At 33.3% G+C, this 15,562-nt stretch overlaps 1 protein-coding gene across 2 annotated transcripts in view; it reads left to right on the plus strand.

The window, feature by feature from the left end:
• ETNK1 (ethanolamine kinase 1) overlaps window positions 1–15,562 on the plus strand; it is a 54,528-nt gene that overhangs the window by 31,369 nt on the left and 7,597 nt on the right. The window contains exons 5-7 of one of the 2 annotated variants that reach the window (XM_055571870.1): window positions 5,489–5,506; window positions 8,132–8,215; window positions 10,008–10,168. In XM_055571870.1, coding sequence (XP_055427845.1) covers window positions 5,489–5,506; window positions 8,132–8,215; window positions 10,008–10,168 — 263 coding nt within the window. The remainder of the gene's footprint in view (window positions 1–5,488; window positions 5,507–8,131; window positions 8,216–10,007; window positions 10,169–15,562) is intronic. The other variant, XM_055571864.1, reaches the window with a different exon arrangement.

Consider the following 15,562-nt stretch of genomic DNA (forward strand, 5'->3'; position numbering starts at 1 on the left):
TTTTGGTGAAATGTTTTTGGGGATTGTTTTTATCTTGTTGTATTCAAATTCTCTAATGTTTTCATATTTAAGAAACACATGATTGTATAATATTATTGGATAAAGTGGTTTGAGGTTTGGTTGCTAAAATGGTAGATGCCCTTCAAGACACAATTTTGTGTTAAAAGACACAATTTTGGTTGAAAGATTAGTGTTAATTCAAAAAGTCTGTCTGAAACTTTGAAGCTATTGCATTTTGTAGGAAACCAGTTTTGAAGATAAATATTACAGTTGGAAGATTATTTTGAATTACAAGTGTGCTTTTTGAAGATACTGAAGCCAAAGAATTCTGATTAAGTGGTCATATTATGTCAGATTATTATTTATGACCATTCTTATCAAATTATAAGTTGAGACTCTTCTAATGCAAAAGCTTGTAATATTTATAACTGACTTCAACTTGAAAAACAAAGAACACTGTCAAGAATGGTAGACTGAAGCACATATTTTCAAAAACATGCTTAAGTCCCTTTTATATTTGATATTTTAATCTGGATTAGAGAGTCTAAAAAATTTTTGAGCTAACATCTCTATTTTGAATGTTTTGAAGTCTGGAATAATTTTTTTAAAAACTTCCAGTGTATCCTAAAACATTAAGTACTTGACAGTGTCCTTTAATTTATTGTTATCCATTTATTACCTATAATTGTTACAGTATATATGTACTACATTGTATAATAGTAACCAAATCTCAATGCCATTTGTGAAACAAGAATATTAGTTATTCATTAAAGTGATGTATTATCTTTTAAGTTCAGTGCAAGACCTAATAACACATTATATTATATAATGGAATTTCAAGTAAGGGCCTTCATCTTACATTTGAAGTGGACACTCAGCTTTATTTTTAACTGCAAGTTAATTAAGAGAATCTGTTATTTCCTTTGGAATATAATTTTAACTTTTCACATTTTTATTTTATAAGTTTCTTTTGCATATTCATTTCACCAAACAAACTTAATTTATATCTAAAATAAAAGGGACCAAAAAAATCAGATTACTATGTTTAAGGTATAAAACATGAATTTTTGCTTTTTTATTTAACTAGTTGGCTATCTGAACTGCTGATTAGTGATATGAAAAGTTCTCCTATTTTCAAATAAAATATTTATGCTTCATCCTGGCTTTAAAGTTTCAAACTTCTTGTCATTTTTTGTTTTACCAGGAGTTACCTAAATCATACTTTTGTGTCTAATTTTTCTTCCTGACATTGAAGAATAAAACTCACAGTTTAACAAGTGTAAATATGTTGATACAGTTTTTAGAGTTTGCCCTTCGTCATAGGAGTCTATTATGTACCATTTGTTTCTTCTTGTCTTTGTGGTTATGTTTGTGTGTTAGTTATGAAAATATTCTGTTATATTTTCTTACAATGTTTTTTTTTTTTTTCTTCTTGCCAATGGTTTTATACTATTCATTAGGAAGGCTACTTTGGACTTTGCGGCAGCCATTAAAAAAATCAATTTCTATGTGATTAGTTGATACATAAGCATTAAGAAAACATGTTTGGAATGTTGTTCAGGTAAAATCTGAAACTCATGAAAATGTGGCAAGAAGCTTGTTTTTATTTTTTATTATCTTATCCTGCTATTATCTTACTTGTTTTGAATTAGGAGCTAATGGTTTTGAAGTAATGTGGTTATGACATATTGTCTTTAGTTATAAGGAGAAGTAACTTGCCTCATACTTTTAAAAAAGGTAAATTATATAAATTTAGTGAATTTAATAAGCAAAGAATATATGTATCTGAGCTGTAGCATAGCATTAGTACTTATAATGGTACTATCAGGAGGTTCATTGAAATTAGAAACATGGACTGCAGAGTTCTTTAACTTATTGCTTTGTAGCATCTGAAATCCCAAGTTTTAAATCCTTCAGAATTAAAATGGTTTCTACATAGAATAAATGATTAAGTTACATATTATGTTCACAAATGTGTTTGATTTGTTATCACTTGTTAAGTCGTTCATGTGATTTGAGCTCAGGGCTTCACCATTTTGTACCCACCTATTGATATATATAAAGTAATAAGGTATAGTGTATTTCAGACCCTTAATTTCTTGAAAGTACAAATTTTAAACTTCATGAATGTATATTGGATCATCTTGGTCTCTGCATGTACTTTTCAGCTATAATAACTTAGATTTGTATATAGTATAACTAGATTAAAAATCTCTTAAGTAACTCTTATCAGAAGATATATTACTCTTAAAAGAGTAATCAGACTCTTAAGTAACTTTAAAGAGAAGTCAAAAGGAATATAGATTTTGGAACCAAACACTCTTGTGCGCAGATCCCTGCTCAATCACATATGGAAGTAGGTGGTATTAAAGAAGTTGTTTTTATCTCTTCATTAAGTGTTTATATTTAATCCTTTACCGTCTGCACCAGAATCACCTAGGGTACTTGGGGAAAATGTAGGTATCTGGGCTCCATCCAAGACCATCTGAACAAAAATTTTTATGGATGGGCTTAAGACTCTAGGAAGTGCTGCTTATACTGTTGATAGTCTAGAACTTTTATTTGCTCTGTTTGAGACTAGAGATAATAGCTACTCCAGATGGTTCCTGACAAGATTTTAGATGAGGCATATAACACACATTGCACCAGACTAGGTACTTAACAGCTCTCAGTTGCAGCTATTATACTGTGATAAGAGTTGGCAAACTGTAAGGAGCTTTCTGTAAGGAGCTATGTAGTACATACTTTAGACTTTTCATCCCATATTAAAGTCTCTGTTTCCACTATTAAGCTCTGTGTTGTGGCACAAACACAGCCATATATTGTTAGGCACTGGGTTCAATTTGGCTCGAGAACACATTGTTTGCCAACCCCTGTATTATGTTCATAGGAGATGTATTATACAAAGTGTATCTGATTCTGAAAAAGTAAAAATGGTAACTGTAAGCCAGAGGATTTATGGCTTAGTAGTATGAGATGACAATTCAGATTGTCTTTAAATGCAATTTACAGATTTTATCTTAACTATAATTCGAGTGATTAATTTAAAGTTAAAAATGTATATATGTATGTGTGCTGTACTTATTCATACGCACACACACACAGACAGACTATGAGCACTCTGCAGTCTGTAGGCATTTTCACCTGTGAATGTTACAGGAACTGGTAGGCATCACAGAAGAAATCCTGCTTCTACTTGTTTTCATCATGTCAGTTGACAGGACTCAGGAATATGGGAGAAGAGTAAGCTTCCTTTCTGAAGTCGATGGTAGTTGTCAAGATTTTTGAAATGTTAGTCAGTGCCAGGAATTAGGTGGTTGGTAAGACAGCGTCCCATTCCTTGGCTTCAGTGAAATGACATCTTAAAAAGGTAAGAAAAGTATACTTAATGATATGATGATAGAATTTGTTATATAATGATAAAACCGAAAGCAGTGACTCTTGCTCCAGAACTGTATGATAAGACTTATCAGTCTTCTTTTAAGTTAATCAGCAATTAATTAAAAAGAATTTATACTAAGTGGAACAAATTTCAATATTGCTTATTAACTGACTTCAAATCTCGTATTTTAATTTCAACTAATCCTTTAGCTGCTGACAGTTAGAAGTAATCGCTAAAGCTTTTGAGTTTGTCGTCTCATGTCTTGATCCTCTGTCAGAATGTTTACTGGTGGCTGTTTTGTTTCTTCTTTTCCCCAATTCATAAAGTGAAATTTGCTCAGTAGTGTCTGACTCTTTGGGACCCCATGGACTATAAGAGTCCATGAAATTCTTCAGGCAAGAATACTGGAGTGGGTAGCCTTTCCTTTATCCAGGGGATCTTCCCAACCCAGGGATCAAACCCAGGTCTCCTGCATTGCAGGTGAATTCTTTACTAGCTGAACCACCAGGGAAGCCCCCCGTTCATAAAAACTTCATAAAACGCTTAAGACCTAATATGTAACTTTAAATGGCTGCCACTGATTATTTTTTTCTGTCAGCAAATGCAGGAAGCTAATGCATAACTAAGGAAACAAAACTTTTTTGGGCAATTACAGAGTAAGCTAGGTTTTTCTTCAGAGTTTTAGACAATATAATTAGAAAATGGGTGAGTCACCATTCGTAGTCTTTTGATTGACTCTAAATCTTACTTACTTTATTATTATTCATGAAAAAGCACTGTTGTGGTTACTTTATTGATTTTTAACAAGAGTTTTTTTTTGGTTAGTTTTATTTTTAAATTAAAATTTGTTATCGTATTTGTTAGAGTATATTTTCCAGGGTAGAATTATTATGAAGGATAGTCTTAACTTTGTTTTACCTTGTAGTCTAAATCCCTAAATCACATAATAAAACACTTAAATGGACTGTAAAAACTTGAACTATTAAGGAAGAGCTACCTAAAATAGTTACTAGTTTAGAATTTTTTCTTTACTCATACATTCACTTCCACTGTATGTTCAACCATATACTTGAATAAGAATGTCAGAAATGCCATACTTTGTTCCTTAGTGTTTCATACTTGTTTCCCCTGCTCCCATTTAAACATGTGTTATCACCGTGTCTGAGCATTCTCTGCAAAACTTCCATTTATTAATATTTCACTAGCATTTGACTACTTCCTGTGTGCTAGGGTTTGCTCTGTGGATTGCATGAAGAAAGGTGGAAGGGACCTGCTGCCCCTCCTACTGCCCCTCCAGGAAACGATGGAGGAGTCAGATAAGAAAACGGATGTTTACATTCACAACGATGAGTGCTGTGGTGAAGGTGTACATGTCCAGGGTAAACTCACTGGACTCCAGAGAAAGAGATGAAAGGAAACTTTCCCAGAATTGAATACTTCCTTTTTCTGCCTAAGAGAGAAAACATTTTGCCAACTTGAGTATAATTGTGGTTACTTTTTCTCTCTTCTCTTCCTGTCTTACATAACTCTCTAGAGCAAGTAGGGTGAATTGGAACCATTTTCAGGTTCTCATATTGGTTATTTTGCTTTTAATCCTTTCTTCCTTAACAACAAGTAAAGGAGTCCAAATGAATACATCATGTGAATTATATAACCTTAGTTAATTAACTTTTTTTGGTTTTAAAGTACTTTAAATATTGTTTAAACTGTACTGAGATTTGAATGATTTAACTCAGTAAGAGTGGACTTCATTACTGTGAAGATAAAGAAACTAATAAAAGAAAAAGTAGCTTTTGAGAAAACAAGATAGTCATGCCATATGAGCTGTTAGTTTTTAATAGTGATGTGGATGTTTCTCTAAATTGGAAATTTTAGAATTCAGAAGTTAAATTTGTAGAGGAAAAAAGTTCAGGGTATTTTTTTTTTTCTTGTAGGAAAGCATTTTCCAGTAATTTGATTTTTCTGGCACCCAAAATAAGGAAAGCAGGCCTCTTTAATTGTACTTTGTTGCAGAAGATTAAATTTAAGGTTGAGTTCCACTTTGTTTGCAGTAGTTTGAAAAGAATAGTTAATGCAGATTAAAAAAAATTTTTTTTTCCTTTTAAGCTTTGTGTCTTGTAAAATGTGAGTTTGCCAAATTTTCTTCATCTGCTACAGATTAGGTATGCCATTGTTGCTGCCATGTGGCGGCGCACCCGTGCTTCTTAAACGCACTGACTGGAGGTTTATCGCATCACTTGTTCACATGCACGGAGCCTGGTAACAGCCTCATCTGTATCTTGTTAGCTTCATTTTCTTATTTTTAAAATTTCATTATTTATAAACTCAACATAGCATTTAAAAATAAAGGCTAGTTTTAATGAATTAATGCTACTACAAAAAGTCATTGCTAAAATTTTCATACTGAAACAGATTTTAACTTTTGTTAAAATGATCTATGCTTTATTTAAATTGTGTATACTCTATAAGCAGGCATGTTTTACCTGCTGTTTTATTTATATTTGCCAAATTCTAAATATGATTTTGAAAATTGAAATTGAAGCTTTTGTTTATGTGGCTAAAGTAAGCTTCAGGACTGGGCTGTGTATTTTTATTGGCATGTAACAGTTTGTATGAGCTCTACAAGAATTTATATTTAAAGAGCTAAAACAATCAACAGCTGTAATTTGAAAAATTGTTTATTAAAATTGTTTGGTTGACTCAGTAAGACAACTTGGTAAATCCTCTGGAATCCTCATATTTTGAAGTCTGGGTGGGTAGATAGGTATTTCCCAAATCAATATGTTTAGTCTCTTTCATCCTAATCTTTTTAAACTATCATTTTTTTTCTCCTTAAAAGAATGTTTATTGTAAAGAATAAAGGAAAAAAGGTCACTTGTCTACCATCTGAAATGAAACCAATAAAAATGTTTTGGTTTATTTCCACCATCTTTTCCCCCCTATGTATTATGTTTCTTTTTTTTTTCCTTCTCTCTTCAGGCATATTTTAATAATTTGGATCACTGTGTTTACTATTTTGTATCTTTTGTCATATAACATTTGTAATTCTCCTGGCCGTTAAATAGCTTTTGAAAATGAAATTTTTATCATGGCTGCAAAGTATTTTGTCATCATGGTGGTCTTTACCCTGTCATTCCCAAGGGTACCTAGAAGAAAATTTTAAAATATATTCTGACCTTTCATTTTGCAACTTATTGGTGAAGTGATTTGGTTAAAGCTTGTTCTGTCCTCCTGTTCTGCAGGTTAGTGAAGTGCTTTGGTTAACTTGAAGACTTTCTGCGGGATAGTTTTTGTTTTTCCAAGAATATAAATTGGTTGAGTTGCAATGGTTTATGTAGTCACCAGCTCTTAGAAACCTTATTTTGTCAATATGCATATAGATTTTGGTAACTGGACTTTTATACTTTGATGATCTCACTTTTTTACTCTAGATGACTATTATGAAAGTTTTGAATTATATATTAAATGCAACCATATTAATTTTTTTTTGCTTTTGTGTAAAATACTCCACTTGCTATTACATTTTTTAGGTCGTATAATACTCTTTTTCTGAGTTGGAATATGATCAACATACAGTCCAAGATTAAACATATAAATTTATAGCAACACATGATAGTTAAAAGGCTCTTTCATCTGGGAAAAGCCAGTGTGTTTAAACCAGAAGTTTATTACCTCAGCTTGATGTTTTAAAAGATAGTATAACTAGACATAGGCTCTGTATTTTCTCAATATCAGCAGCTTAGAAACTATTCTTACAGCCTTACATCTGTGTTCATGTATCCATTTTAACTGTTGAGCCTTTTGAGTTTGTGATCTCCTGGTGTAGACAGTGACCCATTTTGATTTTTTTTTCTTAATGTTTCTCTCTCTCCCTCCCTCCCTCTCTTTTCCTCATCTGTCTTTTAAAAAATAGGACCTATATCTGTGTTGAGCCAAATCTTCTAACTAATACTCAGTATTCACAGATGAAGCTTCCTAAGCAGGAATTTGTCCCTTGGGTGAATGGAACAGGGTAGTCTGAAGAATTATAATAAAATTTGCATATATATCTATATAAAGCACTAATTTAGAATAGGAATTTTTTTAGTTTATATAAAAATTTCTCAAAAAGAAAAAATAGCTTACCTTTGTTCCTTTAAATGATAAAATGACCACCTTAATGCTGCTCAAGTAAGCTATTGGAAACCTTAATTATGTAGCATTTCAAGAATATTTAAGAGTTTGATAGCAACTATCTTACCTTAAAGAGGTTCTGTTAATCAGCAAGTGTTATAGCTTAAGTGCAGGACTCACAGAATTCAAACCTTTGAAAGTCTATGTATTTTTTCCATCGGTAAACTCACTGTTGGAATATATATTAATTTTTTGAGAAGATTGCATAAATTATTGTTTCCAAAGGTAGTTTTCATTTCTAACTAAACTTGAAGTTTTAAGTAACTGATGCCCCCATGTGGTTAAATACATATTTGCTTTTGTTTGAATGTGGAGAATGACTGTATTTTTTGACTTTTATTTAGTATAGTGGACATTGATGTCCTCAAAGAAGCTGTTGACATATGTACGTAATTTGAATTTTGTAAAGCTCATTGCCATAAAATTCACAGCCTTACCCTGTATTGTCTCAGAAGTGCATGTAACCAAGCACGTACAATGAGACAAAATATTGGAAGCTATTTAATTATAAATAGCATAGGGATTTTCTTATCCTATATGTGATTTCTTATGTCTTTGTTTTTGTGTCTCACATAGGTGATGTACAGTTCATTGATTATGAATATTCTGGATACAACTACCTGGCATATGATATTGGAAATCATTTCAATGAATTTGCAGGTAAAATCCAGCAGAGAATGTGTTCCTCTAGTGGGGTAGCATATATAACTTTGAAAGGATGCTTTTAGAATTTTTTCTTTACAGAAGATCAACTTGGGGGTAGGGGCTACAGTTTTTATGTTCTTCATGACCATTTTGGTTTTTCTTTATTATTAGAGGAAAGAGATGATGACCTCTTCTTAATTTCTTAAGGAAAATAAGAGAAAAATAATGATTGTGGCTTTTAATTTTTTTTAAGAATTGACATAGTTGCTTTATAAATCCCATCTAATTTTTTCTACACACAATCCATGTTCTCAATTTACAAATGAGTAAAGTAAAAGTAATTCACCAAGGTCACGGTAAAATGCAGAGAACTAAGATTTGAAGCCAACTTTTTTTTTTATCATTTAAAGGCCTTTGCTGTTTCCATTGTGTGTGAGTGAAAGTCGCTCAGTCGTGTCTAACTCTTTGCAAGTCCGTGGACTATACAGTCCATGGAATTCTCCAGGCCAGAATACTGGAGTGGGTAGCCGTTCGCTTCTCCAGGGGATCTTCCCAACCTAGGGATCAAACACAGGTCTCCCCCATTGCAGGTGGATTCTTTACCAGCTGAACCACCAGGGAAGCCCTAGTGGAGAATTCCATGGTCAGAGGAGCCTGGCAGGCTACAGTCCATGGGGTCCTAAGCAGGACATAGCTGAGTGACTTTGACTTTCCATTGTATACCTGGGCTTTTCAAATGTCATCTAACTAAAAAGCTCAAGAATTTATTTCTTTATCTATAGGAAGGGAGAGTAGCTGTGCATAAAAAGAGTTATTACCATGAATATGCTTAACTGGTGAGGATATGAAGCTTCAATGATCTTAATATGATTTTGTGTAGAAAAAAAATTGCAAAAGGTAGAATTTGGATATGCAAATAGAAAGGAGGGCACTGCAAGAAGAAGGAAGAAATCTTCAAGGTGAATACACCTATTCCTGTAGGATATAAAATCCATGAAGGAGAATAGAGTGTCATAAGACCAGAGAAGAAAGTTTGGATCAACTTAGGATCAACTTGAATGCTAGGTAAAATACTAGGAACTAAATTAGTATTTTTCAAACTGCACATCATGAGATCAGATGTGTAGGGGAATTAATTAAAGCAAAGAATGCAAAAGAAATAGAAAATATCAGAATTGGAAGGTGTAGTTAGGGTAAATATTGTTTCATGAAATATAGTATCAGGTGCATGTGTAAGGCTTCAATATAAAAATGTATTTATGGTTTTCACTAGTGGTCTAGTAGTTAGGACTCCATGCTTCCAATGTAGGGGGTGCAGGTTCACTGCTTGGTTGGGGAACTAAGAGCCCACATGCTGCGTGACCAAAAAACAAAAAATAGGTCTATCCACTTAAATGTATTTGTTACTTTGGGAGTAATGGTTAAAGATGCTTTAAAGCCACAGTTCTAGAAAATGCTCTAGATGCTAGTGTGGATGAGAATCATAAGAATCTCCTGAGGTACTGAGGTAAATGAAGATTTGTGACACCTAATGGTAGTTGGTTCAGGCTTCACATTTTGAGGAAAAATTGAGGCAGTGAAAATTGATTATGGTGATCAACTGTATTGTGTATTAGAATTTAATTAGGAATACGTTATGATTGGTTTATTTAGTAAATGGTATTTACTTAATATCTAGTGTTTCAGCAAAAAATGGAGACATTTAATGATTTTTTTCTGAAAAAATAGGTAGATGGTGCACATTATTAAAGTAGACAGAAGATATGTCATGTGTTTTAAAAAATCTCAATGTACTTTTCTATTTTAGGTGTGAGTGATGTAGACTATAGTCTTTATCCAGGTAGAGAACTACAGGGCCAGTGGCTGCGTTCTTACCTTGAAGCCTACAAAGAATATAAGGGTTTTGGGACTGAAGTTACTGAAAAGGAAGTAGAAATACTCTTCATTCAAGTCAATCAGTTTGCTTTGGTAAGTTTAAATTTAAGTAATTAATGAAAGGTTCTTGATACAATGTTAATAACTTAAAAAAAGTTTTCCATCATTTTTTAAGCAGTTCCCATTTTGAGTTTTTTGAACTTGTTAATTGTTTAAAATAATGACAAGAGTGTTTAAAATTCCCCCACTGTAAAGCTTTTGAGGACAAAGATTTTATTTCATTCACTAGTGTATCCTCAGCCCCTAGAACAGCAATGCCAAACTACAGGTTAAGTGCTCAATAAAATTATTTGTTCAGTGAATGGATTTGAGTTAGAGTTAGGATTAAAGTGTGAAGCACTTTTTTAAAATGCCGAATTCTCTTTCTTTATGTTATAAAAAACATAATCAAGGATAGATGTATGAGAAGTGAGGTTATTTCCAGAATACATGTAATCATCACATGAACTTATCATGTTAACATGATTAAAAGTAAATTGGAAGAACCAGTAGAATTGTGTTCATAACTGCACAGTATTTTGTCTTCATGACCTTTTGATAAGCAGTTATTTCCCACATCTTTGTTATTTTAATGCTCTGTTATTTTCAAGACCCACCTCTCTTTACTCTAAATGCATCTACTTTTTCAAAATTTGATTCATTTAAATTATCTTTTGAGAATGACATGCTGCCATTAGAATGAGCTTTCAGCTAAGGTGTTGAGACAAATTGAATATTGGGTTGCAGTTCTTTTAGCTACTATGTCTTTTTAGTTTTAATACAATTCTCTACAATTGACAGGGGAATTATTTGCTATGTAGTCTGTACAAATAGACCCTAATGGTGGCTCATGGGCGTACTGTTTCCATAGTATTAAAAGTAGCATTTCTCCAGAGCCATTCAGAATACATCTTAAGAGGATGTGCTGAAATGTGACTTCTTTATCTACTGTTCTGATGACTTTAGAATATTAATGACATGCTCTCCATTTGGTCCTAGGATGCCTGCTGTTTCTATTTATTCTTTTTTAAGCATGATCTTAGAGAATATAGGGTTTTCTTAACAATAATGGCATAATTGCTAAATCCAGTTAAAACTCTTAAGTCTTTATCTTACTTTGTCTGTCCATAGCATTTGGCAGTATATTTTCCCATTGATTCCAGTTTTTTATTTGTTAATTTTTGTGGTACCATTTTTCCTTGGTTTTCCTCTTTTGTGCTCTCCTGCTTGTCTGCTTCTTTGGCTATTCTTTCTTCTTACTCTTCCTCTCATTCTCTTGCATTCTAGTGTTTCCTAGTGTTCAGATTTTGGGCTCTGCCCCGCCCCCCCTTTTTTTTTGGCAGTGCCATACAGCTTGTGGGATCTTAGTTCCCTGACCAGGGATGAACCTGGACCCTTAGCAGTGAGAGTGCCTAGTGCTAGTCACTGGACTACCAGGGAACTCCCTACTTTATATACAGTTCCCTGGCTTTTACTGCCCTTTCTTTTAATGATCCCAAGTTGAGTTTCCTCCCACTGTCAAGCTCCAGATCTGGACTGTATCTCTCCAGGGTCCCATTAGTATTTGACCACAATGTGTCCACACTTGAATTTTATTTTCAGCATCCTGTCCTGTTTCCCATTATTTATTCTTTACTGTACTGTTTTGACTTAATTAAAATGATGTGTATTCTGTTGTTGTATTCTGAAACCAGGAAAGAAGGAATTATCTTTCAAGTGTTCCTCTTCTCACACTTTTCTATTTTCAGGTTCTTTTTTTTTTTTTCTTGGTTCCTGAAATTCTGTGAATTGCACCCCTTTTCTCCTTAATTGCATGACCTATGATTAAGGACTTAATCTCTCACCTATGTTAGTCTTTACTTGTCTCTTCACCTTTAGGTTTTTTCTGTCTGTAATTCATACTGTACGTTTTAAAAGTGATCTTTCTAATAACTAGAATCTAATTTATGAATCTGATTGTGTCATTTCTCTACTTTATGGCTCCCCATGATTTACAGAGTGACATACAAATGATAGCATCTACAGATTTTCTTATTTCCCACTGTATTTCTCACATCCCACCTCCTCCTCGAGCAGAGTCATCATGTTTTATAAACACTCCAAGGTGTTTTAAGCTTGTATGCTTTTGTATAGATTATTTCTTTCTACCTAGGATGCCCTTTTCCCTGTATTTTCTGGCAAGTTCCTTTTATTCCTTATGGATGTTTCTTAAAAACTCTTTCCTCCTCCTTCCTTGATCACTTGTCATGAAGAAGATAGCACTGACATACATTATAAGGCTGTTTTGATAAGGGAGGAAAAGAGGTTTGAGTAATAAGATCGAGGTGTAGATGTTTTAAATAAATAAATGGTTATGTGAAAGTCACTCAATCATGTCTGATTCTTTGCAACCCCATGGACTATAGAGTCCATGGAATTGTCCAGGCCAGAATACTGCAGTCGGTAGCCTTTCCCTTCTTCCCAACCCAGGGATCAAACCCAGGTCTCCTGCATTACAGGCAGATCCTTTACCAGCTAAGCCACCAGGGAAGCTCCAAAATAAATGGTTGGTAAATGTTTATTCCTCAGGGCATGGTCAGACTCTTAAATATTAAATGACTTCATTTGTTATTGATTGTTTACTATAATTAATTAATGTTTCTGCTAAGTCACTTCAGTCGTGTCTGACTCTGTGACGGCAGCCCACCAGGCTCCTCTGTCCCTGGGATTCTCCAGGCAAGAATACTGGAGTGGGCTGCCATTGCCTTCTCCAATTAATGTTGAGATGATGACAAACAAAAGTAGGTATTTACATTATAAAACCAAATAGATAATGTATGGGTTTTTTAAGCTCTGACGAGTTTTTAGACACATTGTTGGCAGACTTCAGATTCTTTGTAAGTAAAGTTATATTGTATAATTATATATTTATAAACATATAAATATGTATTATTTATAATATATTAAAATTATATGAGGTTTTCAGAAAAGAGTTTGAGAATTTATTTTAAGTTGTTTATTCACTATATAAAGCTTCTAATTTTTCTTGGCAACAGATGTGGGTGGCCTAGGAATTAAAATGCCCTTTGATAGACTTACATATCTGTAACTTTGAAATCTGAGAGAAATAGTATTAGTAAATCATAGAATCACAGATTATTATATTAGTTGTACTTCAATATTCTCACTTTTCCATTTTTGAGAATGCAAATAATAAAAGGACTGTTCCCTCACTTTCCTTTTTACTCATATAGGAGTCTAATATAATTTTTTCATTTTCAGCCTGTAAAAGGTGTTAACCTACCAAAATAAGTGAGGTTCTATGTATAATGCTTCTCTAGTAGACAATCTGGAGAAGGCAATGGCACCCCACTCCAGTACTCTTGCCTGGAAAATCCCATGGACAGAGGAGCCTGGTGGGCTGCAGGCCATGGGGTTGCTAAGAGTCGGGCACGACTGAGTGACTTCACTTTCACTTTTCACGTTCATGCATTGGAGAAGGAAATGGCAGCCCACTCCAGTGTTCTTGCCTGGAGAATCCCAGGGACGGGGGAGCCTGGTGGGCTGCCATCTATGGGGTCACGCACAGTCAGACACGACTGAAGCGATTAAGCAGCAGCAGTAGAGGATCATTTAGTTATTTTACATTACTGTATGAATAAAAATTGAGAAATACGGTTGATAACAGTGCTTGAAACACTGGGGAGAGCTGTTTTGATGTTATTTTTAGGTGTAGAATTTCCCCTGATTTTAGTTTTCCTTCTACAGAACCAGACTAATAGAAAGAGATACTATTTGCAGAGGATTTTTTATATTATTAGGGTTCTCAAACATTTTGGTCTCATTACCCTCTTTTATACTTTAAAAAAATTTTTGAAGACTTCTGTGAGATCTTGTTTATATGGTTTAGTTATCAATATTTACCATCTTGGATATTAAAACAAATTTAAAATATTTACTAAATATATATATTTTTAAAAAGCTCAGATTAACATAAACAGCTTTTTAAAAATTAAAAATAACTGTTTTCCAAAGCAAAAAACACTTCAATGAGAAGAATGACATAATTTTATACTTTTACAAATTTCTCTGATGTCTAGCTTAACAAAAGTTAGATTCTCATATTTGCTTCTGCATTTCATCTCATATAATGTGTTGTTTTCTCTCAAGTGTGTGAAGATAGTCCTGTTTCACACACATATGTTGTTGGGAAAGAGAAGTATTTTGCCTTTCAGAGAACTGTGGATATTTTTTTCTGATGCTTCACCAAAATTCAATAAGTAATAGTTTCTTAAAGGTTAGTAGTAATGTTTAATCTGAGCATATCAGTTAACTTTTGTACTCTGTTACATTAAACTTCATCAGTTTATCTTACACTTTGAATACCTCTTATACCAGTGTGTGATTTTTTAATTTAATGTCATTTGTTAGTTATTTGGAAAATATGCATTTATTAAGTTGTATAATCATTTCAAAGTTGATACATCTCATTATATATTGAAAAATTACACTTATTTATGTCACTGCCAATATCAGAAAAATATTAAGCACTTAATTGAGAAGCTGATAATCTCACAGAGTTGAACACAGATTTTTCCAGTGTTCTAATTTAGGTTGAATAGTCTTAAGTCTGTCATTGGCAACAAATACTGTCAGTTATTTTCATTGAAATGACAAGTTCTCTTTTTTTATATTTGAGAAATGTCTGCCAAATACACAAGTCTAATAACTAGTTCATATGTCAGTTGTTCTTTCAAGTAAAAATGATATTCCATTAAAATTGTGCAAGTTTAGGTCACAACTCAGTCATATGTGTGTTACCTTGAGACAGCCTTCATACTTTGGGTAGGCATCAGCCGTGCTTTATGTGTATTTCCAGTGTCATCTCACAGAAGGTCAGAATATCATGTATTCAAGGGTGGAGATGTAATAAGATTAATAGTTTTAATGGCTTCATAAAGTACATTCTTTAGTGAGACTGTATTTGTACTGTGAGTGTGTGGTGGTAAAGAGTAAGACCATTATACTAGTACAGTTTAGTGTACCTGCCTTGGCTTATGTTAAGGAACCGGGAGCTTCACCCATTATTGCTTTTCCATTACTGGAAATGTAAACAGAGTCATAAAGACAAGTAACATATTAGTATTATAATGAAAATAGCTTGGGGCCTCAGAATCTTCCATGGATTCATGGACCACTTTGAGAACCGCTGACTTAGACTTTCAAAAGAAGGAGAGCATTTCATAATTCACCTTTCAATACCTGAGACATATCCTTAGATAGAAAGAAGACCATTTTTTAAAGTCTTCCTCATTTTTGTCATTCTGATTTTGTGTAATTATAATAATTAACATTTTATTGGATGTTTGTTGTATGTCAGGTGTAAATACTATTGTTAGTTGCTCTGAGGTGGTTCTCTCCTTCTCCCGCCCCCAACACACACATACACTAAGCAGTTCTCCAGTTCTC

This window comes from Bubalus kerabau, chromosome 1 (genome assembly GCF_029407905.1).
Source record: "Bubalus kerabau isolate K-KA32 ecotype Philippines breed swamp buffalo chromosome 1, PCC_UOA_SB_1v2, whole genome shotgun sequence".
Classification (NCBI taxonomy): domain Eukaryota; kingdom Metazoa; phylum Chordata; class Mammalia; order Artiodactyla; family Bovidae; genus Bubalus; species Bubalus kerabau.